At 33.8% G+C, this 15797-nt stretch overlaps 1 protein-coding gene across 1 annotated transcript; it reads right to left on the bottom strand.

Moving 5' to 3' along the window:
• Positions 1-8247: 8247 nt before the first annotated feature.
• Positions 8248-14939, bottom strand: LOC124540274. Its single transcript, XM_047117742.1, has 7 exons — positions 14897-14939; positions 13748-13952; positions 13279-13343; positions 11979-12047; positions 11518-11601; positions 9219-11252; positions 8248-9146 (listed from the first exon to the last, which is right to left on the bottom strand). The coding sequence occupies exons 1-7, from the start codon at positions 14937-14939 to the stop codon at positions 8248-8250; spliced, it is 3399 nt and encodes a 1132-aa protein (XP_046973698.1).
• Between the last annotated feature and the right edge of the window lie 858 nt (positions 14940-15797).

The raw sequence follows: 15797 nt of genomic DNA, 5'->3' as shown, positions 1-15797 counted from the left end.
GAAGCACGACGTGAGGCTATCCCAAATGTACGAGATAGAGGCACGACGTGAAGCATATCTCAGGTACATAAGACAGAGGCACAACGTGAAGCATGTCTTTTACTTACTCTCAAAATATGTAGCACAGGTGTCAGGAGTCCACTCGCCTCGCCAAGAAAACATAAACTCAGCAGCCGCTCGAGAAGACTTCCCATAAGAGCCGGCCAACAGCTTGAGTTCATACCACCACTTTTGTTGACGTACTAAAGTATGCTATTGCTCTCTTATTATCTGAAGGATGTAATTGTAAAAGCACCGCACCATACCCAATTGCACTCGCATTAGTGTGGACTTCAATTGGTAACTTCGGATCATAAAACGCGAGAGTTGGTTCATTAGTGAAATATTCAATAATTTCCGCGTTCTTAGTCTTCTCCCCAGATAAAGAGAACATCTGGCAAGCATGTTGTGACTGAAGGCTCGGCTGTACCTGACCCTGAATAATTGTGTAGGAAAGGAACACTTTCGTAAATTAATAGAAACTGTTACAGTATGCAGTACGTTACATAAAATAATAAATCTCTCCTTAATTGTGTTATTCAAAATTAAATTATCATCGATATAGACTAAGCCTAAGACTAGATTCGATGTGATGATGAGGTGTGTTAAAAATTATCCGCTGATATACAATCGCAGTAATCGTTAAACCAACACAGGACTCACATAGTCAGATACTGATTTCCTTATAATCCTTTGTCAAGTAAGTGCATGACATGCCCGCACGCGCAAAAACAACGCCTAAGAAAAGACTGTAAGGTCGATAATTTACTGGCTCCTAACTTTTATGTTGAATGTACCTGTTTTGACAGTTGAAGTTTCAGTTTCCGTTATAAAATAACCCAAGAACTTACAATTCACTTCCTGTAAATGTTTTAAATTCTCATCAATCAAACTCAATCGTAAACACATCAGTCACCTCATTGGAAATATTTTTTAAAAGTTGACGATCAAACGTACGACCATATTTAACTCCTTCACGGTTAAGTACAACAGTGCCTATAATTACAGAACTGTTCATAAATTCTGATGAACTACGAATAATGCAACCTCTAAAGTATTTTCATCAAACTCAATCGATAAAGTGACATATTGAATAGTTTCTATTTCTTGTCCTCCTATACCTCTTAAAACACGAAAACATGGTTTCCGAACAGAATCAAAATGTTTCAGTAAAGACAAGGATATCAAAGAAATCGTAGAACCGCTGTCAATTAGAATGTCTACTGGCACGCCACATATAACTGCTACTACATCACTATCGCGTGTATTTCTTTTTTTCTTACAGAAGATAACATTGTCTCTATTTCGTGTTTCTGACTTCAATTTAGCAAAACTTCAAGTGTCAACACGATGACCAGACCTCTTGCAAAACCTTGTTGACCTGACCGACCCACTTTCTTTTTACGAAAAATATGTTTATGTCCTGCATGGTCACAAGTAAAACATCTACCATCAACAAATTGTTGTTTCCTATTACTAGTGTTATCATTATTAATTTTAACAAAATCGTTTCTATTATGCGACCCGGAAGCTACCACATTGCTTCTAGTGAAATATATAGGAAAGAATTCGACTAAATCATTGGGCATTAATTTAGCGTTAGTCGCGGCAGCGCGTATCTGTGGATCTCTGATACCACGAATTATTATTGCAGAAATTAATTCATCACTTAATCCTCTTACTACCCTGAGACGAAGTAATGAACGACTTGCATAATCCGCATAAGAGAGATAATTATTTGAATCCGTATTCATGACATCAAATAAAATATTTGCAACATCGGGTTTTTTAGGACATAGTGGCTTAAATTCTCTCTTAAAATTACTCCAACTAATTATAATCTAATCTAATCATAATCTAGCATCACCTTTAAGACAATTTCCTATACGAGGGAGGCATTCATTATTATTCCATTTATTAATTGCTAACGCGCGATCTACTTCACCGCAACAAACATCGATGTCATGAACACTGGGATTAAAATTTTAAATATAAAATGAATGATTTACCAAAGTATTTATAGAGCGAAATGCATCTACAATGCGCTCAATGGTAGTCGTTTCTGCATCAGTAATAGCACTCACAGATTGCGTCCTTGACGAAGAGCCAGCGTCTGCCCCTTGCAAATCCTTTGTCATCCGCGGCGTTTGTGTGCTGTGTAGGTCCGAGAGTACCTGTGGAGTCACGGCTTCCCAGGTTGGCGACGGTTGCACACTATTACCTTCTAATACATTTAGACGTTCAAGAATTAAATCCATTTGACGTCTAAAATTGCTGGATGACTTGTCACAATGTCGGCCATGTCGACTTCGTCCTTTTTCTCGACAATGTCTTTCACATTTTCGGTCTGACATTACAAATAAATTACCTCTACTAGCATCAGTAATACAACATGAAATCTGAAATCATAAATTCAAAGTAATCATCGGGTCTTTAAAGAAAACCAATTTCAAAACATTTAAATCAAAACAAAAATATCTATTGAAATATAGAAGAAAATGTCAGAAGGCGAGTCGGATAGGACATCAGCCCTATCCCACTTCTGATATAATCTACTATTCACAAAAATACTATTAACAAACAAACACAATTATATTTAATAAAAATAACAACAACATAAAACAATACTTTAAGCATGTAACTCAAATCAATCTTTTTATCCTCTCTTTATCCCACTTCTGATATAATCTACTATTCACAAAAATACTATTAACAAACAAACACAATCATATTTAATAAAAATAACAGCAACATATAATAATACTTTAAACATGCAACTGAAATCAATCTTTTTATCCTCTGTCTCAACTAATATGGCCGTCGCCTGCCCGCCTGTCAGATATCTTCCGTAACGTTTCGTTGTATGTCCGGTGACGTCACTTCATTTTCGTTCAACAATATATTATATATTTTTATCGACCACAATAACCCACCATCTATAATTAACATACATAATATTAACTAAATTCCGACATTACTATCTAAAATGTTAATTTTGTTACCTAAGCAAAATAAAATATGATTTAAATATATATAATTTCTGTGATATAATATCACTTGCCCAATAAGGAACCTTATTATTATTCATTACGAATTACATACTTGTGTTTTTGAATTCATTAGAAGTACTATTAATTACTATCTTAGTGTCCATTTATCAGAATTCTACCAAGGAGTAATAATCTTTATTATTGAGTCCTGGAATTAGAAGAAGAAGAAGAAAATACCATCCAACCCGAGAGACCAACATACAACAACAACAACAGCCTTTAAATTTCCCACTGCTGGGCTATGGCCTCGTCTCTCTTTGAGGAGAAGTTGTGGAGCACATTCCACCACGCGGCTCCAATTCGGATACACTTTTGACAGAGTTTCGTTGAAATTAGTCACATCACAGGTTTCCTCGAGATGTTTTCCTGTCTATGTAATCTTTTTTAATAATAATTATCTTTTTCGGTGTAAATTTACATTTATATTTTGCTTACTAATAATCGCTCGTGAAAATAGTAAGCCTATCCTTTCTGAGAGTTTAAGTTTACGTCAGACAGACTGACAGAGTTACTTTCACATTTATAATATTAGTATAAATATAATGTAATGTAACACACAAATAATTATATAAAACATTTACCATACCACATTGATGTTTAACGCATTGTATAATCGCTACAATTTGATCTGTCATTAGGAGTAAGTTTTTAAATACAACGTCAGATCAGAGCTGTGCAAAAAGTATTTAGTTTAAAGTCATTTTTAATATGCTTTATTATTTACACAGTAGATGTCACTGTACCGAAACTAAATCGCGCTAACGTTTGGTATTGTTGTAAATACTAATGTTCGAGAAATGTTTGTGTATTCAGGTTAAAGTTAATTAATAATATAATATGTAATAGTACGAGTACGTGAAGAATAAAGTATCAGTTTAAAAATTGAAGAGTTTTACTGCGTTATTCCTGAAGTAAGCTTATGTACGACTGTGTGGTTTGTACACGCATTTAATGGTGTTATAAACAATGTTCATAGTCACAAAAACTTCTGGAACGTTGAATTAATTAGCAATTAAATGTTTGCCTCTTAACATACGCATTAATTGCGTGGTGCAATTGCTAGCGGAAGCGAGCCGGCGGCGGCGGCGCGGAACGGCGGGCCCGCTTGCGACACACCGGTATTAAATGCACTTCATCCGACCAAGCCATAGGCGGTAGCGTTTTAATACATAGCCATATTTTTTTTCGTAACCATGTCAATTTAACATCTTATACTTTCTATTATTTTTTCTCTAGAGTACCTAAAGTCGAAGTCCATAGAGCCGACATGGCCCAGTGGGTAGAACTTATTCATCTTAACAGATGATTTCAAACCCAGGCAAGCACCACTATATATAAGTGCTTAATTTGTGTTTATAATTCATCACGTGCTCGGCGGTGAAGGAAAACCTCGTGAGGAAACCAGCATGTGTCTAATTTCGTTGAAATTCTGCCACATCTGCATTCCACCAACCCGCATTGGACAAGCGTGGTGAAATATGTTCCAAGCCCTCTCCTTAATGGGAGAGGAGACCATAAGCCCAGTAGTGAAAAATTTACAGGCTGTTACTTTACTTTACTTTTTACCTAAAGTCTGCTTATGTTTAAAGTTGAGTTGACAAAAGTAACCAAACCTACTAACTACTACTCTATTTGACTTGTTACTAGCAAAATTTTAAACTATAAAAACTAAGTACGTCAATGATAGTACACTTTGGAAAAACATCGATCGTCTCCTATTAATTTTGTATTGTAAAGAACAATTACATTTTTAGTAAAAAAAAAAAAAAACAGAATTTATGTAACCGGTTCTTTTAAGCTCAGAGATACTCTCCTTTCTGATCTGAATTTTTATTTTATTTTGATCATTACCTAATGAGTCTAACAATTATATACTAAATAAAGAAATTAATTTTAATTAAAATCGATGGGTCCAGATTTAATTGTTACTTTCGAATCGGTATGCGACCGTTTACCAAAATATTTAAAGCAGATAACATATTAAGGCTTTCGCCATTGAAATTGAATAAAAATCAACAGTTTTGTGGGAAGATATATATGTTTACAAAAGCTCATGACTTGTACCACAGTAATTATTACACTTATGTTACTAGAGACAATGATTGACAAGTCGAGATATACGAGTTCAAATATCAGAATTATCTGGAAATACAACGCAATCACTACAATCACCTGGTTTTTCTGAAATAGATAGGCGGACGGTGAAATGTGGTATGTTTGTATGTTGGTGAGTGGTCACCATATAGGCATAGACTTTGCCACCATCGTCCTCAGGCACGGTGGAGTGACGATATACGCAAGACGGCAGGCAGGAGCTGGATGCGAGTAGCCGGAGAAATACCACAGTGGCGTGCACTTGGAGACTCCTATGTTCAGCAGTGGACAAAAACGGGCTGATGATGTATGATGTATGTATGATGTAAATGAATCAATTTTGGGAATTAAGATGTTATGTTTCTGGGACCTGTAGTTACTAGCTCACTCGCTCACCAAATCGAAGCACAACAAGACAAATTAGTACTTGGCGGAGTTTAGATATTGCTTTTAATGTAGTATTTTTACGTAATGTATCTTAGATATATTTTTAATAATTGATAACTAAAAAATACTCTCATTTCCAGCAAAATACGCATGTAATTTGTTCAATAGGACTTGCAAATTTTCGGATGTTCTTAAGATTATTTCAATTAAACCTACAGTTGTTTGGAGGAACCTTGATAATTCAGTCGCTAGAATACCTAAATGCTAATCAAAGTTTGCACGTTCTTCGGCCAGAACTACTGAGTTTTAATGTGACCAATTTATATTTATAATTCATTTCGTGCTCGGCGGTGAAAGAAAACATAATAAATAATCTTGTATATCTATCTATCTCAATTAGAGCAGGGTAGTACCATCAAATCAGTTGATGAACATTGACAGCCTAACTTCTTCGCTTCGGCTCAGAATGTATGTTCTATCGAGCAGAACCGCTAAGAAAGTGAGCATTTACTTTTTACCGACGATTAAAACAGTCATCACTAGTTTCTCAATTGAGCGCCAATAATTCGTAAAACGGGCAGCGTCGTTGAAAAGAACAGTATTCTAAGGAAGTAAATAATACCCATCGTTGAGATATAGCCTTCTCCCTTTGAGAAGTTTTGGAGTTTTCCATTAAGCTACTCCAATTGAAAAATGTAGTGGAATTTCATTGAAATGATACACATAAATACGTTTATGTATATATTTTTCTTGAATAGGTTATACTGGAAAATGATATCCATTCCTTCACCAATACGCCACCAACCTTAGGCCAATAACACTGTACACAGTGATACTGAGCATAGCTGTTATCAATAGCATATGTTATAAGTGAGTGGTATCTCTCTAGACGGATTTACACAAAGCCCTACCACCAAAATAACTTAGTTGAAAGTTCTCTAAAATAGTCAATATGATTTTACCGAATGGTCAAGAGATTCTTCTATGTAGTACAAATGGTATGATAATATTAACGTATACGCCTCAAGATGCCTACGTAATCGATATTCAATATTTATGATCAACGTCGCCTCTCGATTATATAATGCGTTTCCTCTTAAATAGCTGCTAATTTCTATATTTCAAACATTACAGAAAATCACCAACATTACATAAAAGAAACGTCACATATGTATGTTAACAATAAAGAGTTGCTACTTCACCGTGTGGGGACGCAGCTTTATATTGCTTCAAAAGTTACAAAATAAGGCTAATTATAAAGTTACCTTTTTAATAGTAATCTAACCTAACTGAACGGCAAGTAGCAAGGATATTGTTCATTAAATTTCAATATCCACTTAAAAATATTGATCAATATTGATTATTTGCAATAATTCGTAATGTTAATTTATTATTTAAAATTAAATGATATTAATGTACAAAAACTTGAAAGAATTTTATAAAATTTGTGTCAAATATTGAGAAAACTAAAAAAATGCATAATTTAACGTTAACGTTGTAACGACTTTTGCCCAATTTCACAGTATTAATAACTCTATTGAAAAACTTGTACAGTCAAAGTAAAAAAACCTTCGTCAGTTTTCAAATTCATTCCTTTATCAAGTCTTAAACTCTTAATACCTTTTGAAACCAAATCACTAAACTGATAACTGCATATAAAATTAAACAGTAAAGTAACAGCCTGTACATTTCCCACTGCTGTGATAAGGCCTCCTCTTCCATTATGGAGAGAGTTTAGAACATATTTCGCCACGCTGTTCCAATGCGGCTTGGTGGAATGCACATGTGGCAGAATTTCGATGAAATTAGACACATGAAGGTTTCCTCACGATGTTTACCTTCACCACCGAGCACGAGATGAATTATAAACGCATATTAAGCACATATGTATATTGGTGCTTGCCTGGGTTTGAATCCACAATCATCGGTTAAGATACGTCTAGTTTAGTCAACGTGAAATCTTTTTAATGGTGTAATAATTAGACATTCCATATTTAAATTAGACATGATATCTTCTACTGAATTGTCAAAATATGTCTATCAGTGTCATATATGATCGGTCGCTAAAGCAGATTATCGCTCATACTGAGCACACGAAAATAGATCTTAAGGTGACGAACCTTTTCTTACCCTGTATATTGCCCTACGTAATGACTAACTGTTTTCAACAGAATCCCTGTCATGTCAATGGAAACCCGCACTGAATTTCTTTCAACGTTTCTTTTCAGATCCGAGATGTTTAATTCCAAACGTATGATAGATATTTGCCATTAATTATTTGTCATTGAATTTGAAATAATTTATCTTTAATATAATATTATAATTATAATTTGCATGAGCTAAAATAGTTTGAGTTCGCTTTGTATAATATGTTTTTCTATTTTTTTTCTTTTCTTTTGAACTACTCACCATATTTTTAATTATTGAAGTCGAATGATTGTCAATACTTTGTATTTACTTGATTTTGTGCTAGAATTGTATTCTCACCTAACACTCCGGACAAATCGCGGTGATTTATGGAGTGTATTATTGTTTGTAAACTTATGTAAATTGTTTAAATAAATTAAAAAAAAATTGACTATTCAAAAAAAGCCATATATTTGTAATAAAATTTCCTCATTAACAGTTTACGATAGTCTTTATTTCTCGTCATAAAATTACATATACATACTTATAGCTAAACAAAGTACAGCGGAGATGAATCACCGTTATCCCTTACTTCCCTCGAATCTGAATCTAATTCTTTATCAGGACCATAATCCAATGTATTCAGAAGACTTTTCTGTTTGTGATAAGACTCGTTATCTGTAATTAATTTTCGCTCACCATCTTCACGAGACATACTGCTAACAGGATCTGCGTATTTATCATAAAAATTTTTGATCGTCTTTGTTACTATTTCAGTTGCTTCTGTTGTAGTTTCATTTAATTTTGTAGTATTTACACGTTCCGTTTCACTGTCGTAGGTTTCCTCGATCCATTCCAGCCTAACCTTATTATTTGAATCGTTCGCTTCATCATATTTCATTGTTTTATCATCTATGGTTGATGTATATAATGATTCTGTTGTAGGATCTGTAGCTGTAGAAGTTTCTGATTCCATTACAACAGTTGTAGTCTCGACAGGCGTGTCGTCTTCAGCGACATCATCGACGAAAACTTCGAACCTCCTAATTTCTTCTCTATCTTTATTCACCATCTCCTCATTCAGTTTGTCCAATTTGACATTTTCATCGACGTGACCAATATCTGTCGTTTCGGTGACTGGATCCGTTGTTGTAGCTTTTTCTGTTGTAAAGTTAGGTTGCGTGCTCGTTTGTATTTCTTTATTGAAATCTTTGAAATCATTAAAATACTCGTGTTCGTTATCATTTGATTCATAAGGTTTAAATTTGTTATTGAAAATATTTATTGTAGCTTTATATTCCTCCGCAAGTACATTATTTTTACGGAAATTTATGGGATCCTCGCTATAATTTGCTTGTGAGATATCATTGCTTAATACATTCTTCTGAATTGGTTTGATATCTGGTGCATTCCTAATGGCTTCGATTAAAAGATCAATACCATCGTGAACTGAAATATAATCACTTTATTCATAACTGATTTTAAATAAATGGCAATAACTACGGAGTATTAGTTACTTACCTGGTGCAACATTACGTGGCTTATTTTGCTTAAATAAATATTCCATAAGCATTAAAAGATATTCTACAGCATCATCGTTGTACAAAGCTGCTCTTTTCTTTCTGGTTTTAGAATTCAATCTTTCCGGGATAGCTTTTAATTTCCTAAGGTTTTTAAATATGTTTTTGATATAATTTTCTACTGTATCAGTGTAATCACTCTTTTTATTCTGAACACTCACCTCTTTTGTTTTATTGTTTACCGTTGTATTTGCTTTATCTTCTAAAGATATTAGCACGTTGTACATTTTCTTCATAAATTTATTTTGAACCAAATTATACTTGAGTAATAAACTAGTTAGTTTTTTCAATTTGTCATTAATCGTCTTACTGTTAGTTGTTTTACTGATTTCTTGATCTCTTACACAACTATGAAGACGATGTGTTTCATTTCGTTTGTCTCCGTTTGTCAAAATATTAATAACATCAACCAAAATTTTTGAAAACTTTTCTATTGACTCGATAAAATTTAAAGTATTTTCCTTGATATAATTGATTTGTGTACGTTGTGTCTCCGTTAGATTTGTTAATCCGTATTTTGAAGCATATTCGTCTTTTAGTATTACATTTAATTTATTAAGATCATTATCAGTAAATGTATTGTGATTCAATACAGTGCTTGCATTATTTTCATGAATATCAAGTAATCGAAGAAGACCTCTTATGATTCTTACAGATTTTAATATTTTTAAACTTTCGCCTCTTAACTTATCAAGTTTGAATTGTAATTCTGTGCTACTCTGATTACTCTGATTTACTTTACAAGAATCAATGTGTTTACATAATACTTTAATTATTTTGCGCTTTCGGAAAGGCACTCTAGCATCGATGCTTACATTTTTAAAATTAGTTTTCTTCAAGAATATCTTTCTAAACACCTTTTTCAAACTTGGTAAAATATTAAAATGATTGGCTTTTACTTCGCCAGATCTAATTCTTGTCGTATTTATTTTATTGAAACTAACTATAACATCTCTAATCGTTTTTTTTAGTTCACAGATTCTTCCACACGTTATAGATGAATTGTAAATTGTTTTATCAAGACGTAGATTAATGTCACTGTTGTTTCTGTCTTTGTACGTATTTAAAAACGTTTTTGAAGATTTGTGTGGTTTATTTAGAATGATTTCACTTGGTTTTGTTATCATTTCTTCGTTGAAATACCCTGTCGTTTGATCTATAACTGATAACACATCATTTGTTTCGGTTGCTGTAGGGTAATTTTCTGTCGTTTTGTTTTCATCTTTCTCTACATTGTAACTTTTAATTGTCGTGGTTATTACATTTGTTGCCGTTAGCGGTATTACTAAATGATTACTAATTTCCTGTGTTACTTCTCTCTTCCTTCTCTCCCTTCTCCAATTAGCTCTTATTTTTTCATTTGCTTTCTTTGAAGAAACGCTTGACCATATTTTATTGTTTACAATTTTCGATTTGATTTTATTACTATCTATATTCACACTGTTTTTATGAGTTCCTTTTCTATGTTTAGTTGTAGATTGTTTTTTTATGTTTTTAGATTTGTTTAATTTACTCGAATCCTTTTGTACCTGTCCTTTTTGACTTTCGTTTATGATTTTTTCAACTGAAGCCATAACCTTCTTAAGGATACTTTCAGCAAATTTTGCAGTCAGATCATTTTTCTTTTTTAAATCCTTGCTTGTATTAGATTTAATCATTAGCCTCTTTGGATTTCCCTTACCTGAACTCTGCATGCGGCACGGTGGACTCGGCTTCTTTGTATTTGCGCGTCTGTTTGGCTTCTTTTGCTGCTTTATTTGTTTTCTTTGTTTCCCATTAATTTTTACCTTTTTCTTTATTTGTGGTTTGCTCTTTTTATTCGTTTTCCTAGCAGCATAGCTTTTTCTCGTTGGCTTTTTCGTTGTTTTTGTAGTTGTTCTCCTTTTTTTTCTTTCTTGATTGTTCGCAAGTTGCCTTTTTATAATTTTACTGCGAGCCGAGCTTCGTCGTTTTTTCATTTGCTTTTTACCTGTGCCTGTTGAATTGCAATTATATTTATAACTCATATAAACCAATTGCATGTTATTGCTCACAATAACCCAAAATAATATTAAGACTAAATAGAGAGTCATTGCATATGATGAAGAATTGAGTAATAGAGGTCCTCATGTTAAGCAGATACTTCTTTGCCAAAGAACTATTTACATTGATTTGGCAGGAGAGTAACCTCTTCAGTTTTACTATCACCCAGAAACCGTAAAGTATTTCACATAGATCTTTATAATCATTAAGTCATTTACCATCAGGACAAAAGCTCAGAACATGGCAGTCCCATCGTCCGTTTGCATCACAATCGCACACAGTACACCCGATGCACCAATCGGCTGAAACAATTACAAATATTGAATTATATTTGCCAGGCAAGACATCAGTTGTATAAAGGATATTTGGATTATATATAGATAATTATATCCGATTGGAGATGTCGCCCTGTCTTTGTTTATTTATTTATTCATTCATTTTACACTTCATTGTACCATTTGCGGACTATATTTTTGGCGCTTTGTAAAAAAAAATATGAGCGTAAATTTTTTATTTAGAAAATTAAAGTCTTGGAATTTAGAGTTCATTTCTACAGAAGAGCTCTTTGCCACAATATTGATCAATGGGTATTACTAACTCTCATTTGATTTTGTCTTAAATAAACATTACAAGAATATAATATAATGTGTGAATTTGAAATGTATTCTGAACAATATACCTGGCGGGCATCCCTCGCTGAAACTCGATTCGTGTGGCTTACATTGTTCAGGCATTCGTTTGTTGAAAACTGAGGATAAAAAAAAGTTAATATTACATAAAAAAAAATTAAAATGATTTTAATCAAATTATCAATTTATTTCCCATCCATTAAATTAGTATGAAGTTCGAATTATAGATTCCGAGGATAACCGGCGATGAACTCCTTAATTACTCTTTTTCTCAAACTACATTGATGAGCATCCCCGGCCAAAAAGCGACGAGCAAACCGTGCAATACTGGCCGTTGATCCAAGAAACATCCTGTTCGAAGAAGACCTGAGTCAGGAAGTTGAAAGAGTTACACTCCCATCACAGATCATCATCACAGACTTAAAACCATTGGTCTTGCTTATAGAAATATTCCTAACACTATGTAAAATATGCAAAAGATTTCGTAAATAATTTCCGATTATTTCCAATTAAACTGTAATCGCGATCGATAGTCGTAATAATATCCATAACGCGAACATTCTTCGCGTTGCGTTATCGTTATTAAAATAATAATTACGTTCATTACAGGATGTTACCGAAGCGACGCGCCGCCGTTTGGGCATCCGTTATACACATCCTGTAAGAAAATTGTAGCAGTTTCTTGCCTGTGCGTACATGCTTTAAAAATGCCAGCTGCCTTCTGCCTGCACTGTTCCTCACGTCAACACTATATTAAATGATGCTACCAGTTAAATTAATCAATAGTTAGCTTATCAAATGTTTAAATTAAAATTAAATTTTTATTAATTAAAATATGTATCTTGTCTGGAAGTCAACGAGTATTAGCACAGCACATTTTTACTTTTTTTCTTTATTAAACTTTATTCATTAATATACGCTAAGTTAAAAATAATAAAGAAATTTTTGACGTTGCCCCAAGGATTTATTGACTTCGCAGAATCGGATTGGCTTTATAAGCTTATCCTAACGTCTCGTGTACATACAACCACTATCACTGCTTCTCTGATCAATGTTACCATAAACCAAAACAAATTAGGATTATGAAACAACTCTCGGAAAGCGTGCCTGTGAAACCGAGCTAAACCATTGGTACTGTTTCAATTGACCATCAATAAGAAAGTGTAATACTTCTATATTGAATAAAGTTATTTGAGTTGAGTTTAGTTGGTTATCCTGGTTTTCAACCACGGCGGCAATCCAAATAGGGATCAATCTAACTGCGCAGGACACTTTACAGTGGAAAAATGTGTCCTTCCCTCTCATAATCCAATGAATCAATCTTAAAATAGAAATAAAAATGATACATACAATCCCGTGATGCGTCACGAAAGAATATGTCGCTGAGACCCGGAGAGCGCCTTGATCTGTGTTCTCTAAAACGAAGATCAAATAATAATGTTAATATATTATATTCTAAGTGACAAATAACGAATGGCCTGCCGGTGTGTGACGTCATATTCTGTTCTTTATTTAAATTGTTTATCTAACTTCTGTCTCCACTCATACTCAGCATAATATATGAAAAACTATTTAGTTTCTTGTCCATGCTCATTTTTTATGGTTAAGAGTGAGACATAAACGATATCCTTCTTTGGTAATCTTATCTACTCTTTGGTATCCTTCGTTGGAAACCTGCTCTATAGCATAATTCGTCAAATTCAGTTCAGTGATTTGATGAAATTTACTATACGGTAGGTTTTGAATATAATCTGTCAATTATTTTCTGGGACTACAAATCATCTGAATGAAAAAAACTAATTAAATAAGTTAGGCGTACCTTTTTTTCCTCCCAACATGGTAATAATACTTTGTGTCACATCTGTTGTTCTGCCTGAGCCAGCAGACAGCTGTTCCGTTGTCCTGACAGAAGCAAAGGTAGCAGTTTGGTTTTATGGCGTTGAAGTTCAAGTCCCGCTTGAAAAAATAACCCTCGTCCGGGCAAGATTCGATTTTCTTGACAATATAAGAATCGTTTGATGTATCTGGAAATATAATAAACATGTTCAAAAAGATGGTATACGAAAAACTTCCTGAAGATATGCTCAATACTAAAAATGGAGTCTTAAGTTAGTAAATCTGACTACGCTGTTATAAGAGTTCTATGGTATAATTCAAAAGAAGAATAAGTATACAACAACAATGTATTTGATTGCTCTGTTATTAGCACCAAAATTGTTGCCAAATGTCAACCCAATAGTTCAAAAGTCAATTGGAAGATGACAATGCGTATTGATCAGTTGCCTAATCCTCCTGTTGCTCTGAGTACCACCAGAGTAACAGTAATATGGAACAGTCAACAAATTGGTAAGGAACTCATTTTTGGAACCACATTCTGAACTCCAAAATTACACTATTTGCGATTTTATTGTACCTAAGTTTTGGGCAAACTTTATCCAACAAAGTATGAGTTATAATGCATCCTGATGACGTCTACAGCACGCTAAATGAAATTAACACAATGAGCCTACATGAACAAACCATATTTTGTTTTGATTATAATAACAAATAATAGCTGTACCGACAAACGTTATAATCACTAATCACTTAACATATATTTACATAACAAATACTCATTAGAGAAAGTAGTAAGAATTCTTCAAATTTATCAGTCCTACCAAATCCTGCCAAATAGGCATGCTATCCAAATAGACAATATGGCGCGGCAATGGGGTCGGTGACGTCACTTGCCTGTATTTTATTTTTAGGTACACATAGTAGGCAAGCAAGGTTAACAAGCGAGTGAATTAATTATAAGCCCGGCCAATCAGGAGCGTTTTGTGTCACGTGACAAACGTTTAAAATAATGCAATTTTATTTATGGAGTTTTGTTAATATATAACCATTTTTAGACGCATAATACTGATTACTGACACTTTATCTTTCACATTGTCAAATAGCCTATTCAACGAATATATTTAAAACTTACCCTTAGCAAGAACATGTTGAGCCAAGAGGAACAAAGCGAGCATACTCGTCAACTGGCGTTGGTACCTCGAGCTGAGAAACGGTCGTCATATTTGTAAACATGGCGAATTAACGCGATTTACAGACAGAGATGGATCGAATCGCCGAATAAATAATTGATTTTCTCACTCCGTCTTATATGTCTATACTACAGATACAAAATTGGTGAAATTTGGCTTGAATCCGGTTTGAAACCCGAGAAAGAACATAGACTTCTTATTTTTATAGCTAAAATCTACGACTAGTCCACGATTTATTGTGTGTGTGTCTTTTACTATTTCATTCTTAATTAAGTTAATAGGACACTAGATGGATAAGGCTCTGTGAACCGAAACTCACCGGTTTGAATCCATTGAAAATTACTAATTTCATTCAAATTCTAGCTCAATTTGATTTTGTAATTCATTAGAGTTTAGCAAGGACAGAAACATCATTTGAAGACCTGCACGTATGGCATAATTTTACCAATATATATGTAACGCGCTCTGAAATAGCTTGGTGGAATTTGTAGCAACTTTATCTAGATAGCTATTATATTACGGTGTAATAATTAGCCTGGCAAACAACACATTAATTTCATTTGCTTATTTCTGTTTATAATTGATTTTGTGTTCGCTGAAGGGAAACATCATGAAGAAACCCGTATCTGTCTAATTTCAATAATTCCACAACGCATTGGAACAGTGCGACGGAATTAGGTCCAAACCATCTCAAAGGGCGAAGACCCGAATACCCCGCAACCCATAAAGCCAAGCTGTGGTATATTATAAGCGGCTACCTTTTTAACAATAATTTAGTACAATCTTTGATTTTGTATTTTTTCCAATTGACATAATCGAGCAGATGGCCCATTTCGACATCCC

The sequence above is a fragment of the Vanessa cardui genome, chromosome 24 (assembly GCF_905220365.1).
Source record: "Vanessa cardui chromosome 24, ilVanCard2.1, whole genome shotgun sequence".
Taxonomy (NCBI): Eukaryota; Metazoa; Arthropoda; class Insecta; order Lepidoptera; family Nymphalidae; genus Vanessa; species Vanessa cardui.
Note: the sequence above shows the minus strand (reverse complement) of the source record. Positions and strands in the feature narration are given on the sequence as shown.

What these genes read in the sequence shown, in the direction of transcription:
- LOC124540274 (XM_047117742.1), bottom strand. Translation starts at nt 14,939, where the DNA reads ATGCTCGCTTTGTTCCTCTTGGCTCAACATGTTCTTGCTAAGG. An exon ending in TCGTGACGCATCACGGGATT is followed by an intron (nt 12,048 to 13,278) that starts GTATGTATCATT and finishes TTTTATCCTCAG; the next exon opens with TTTTCAACAAACGAATGCCT. An exon ending in GCCACGTAATGTTGCACCAG is followed by an intron (nt 9,147 to 9,218) that starts GTAAGTAACTAA and finishes ATTATATTTCAG; the next exon opens with TTCACGATGGTATTGATCTT.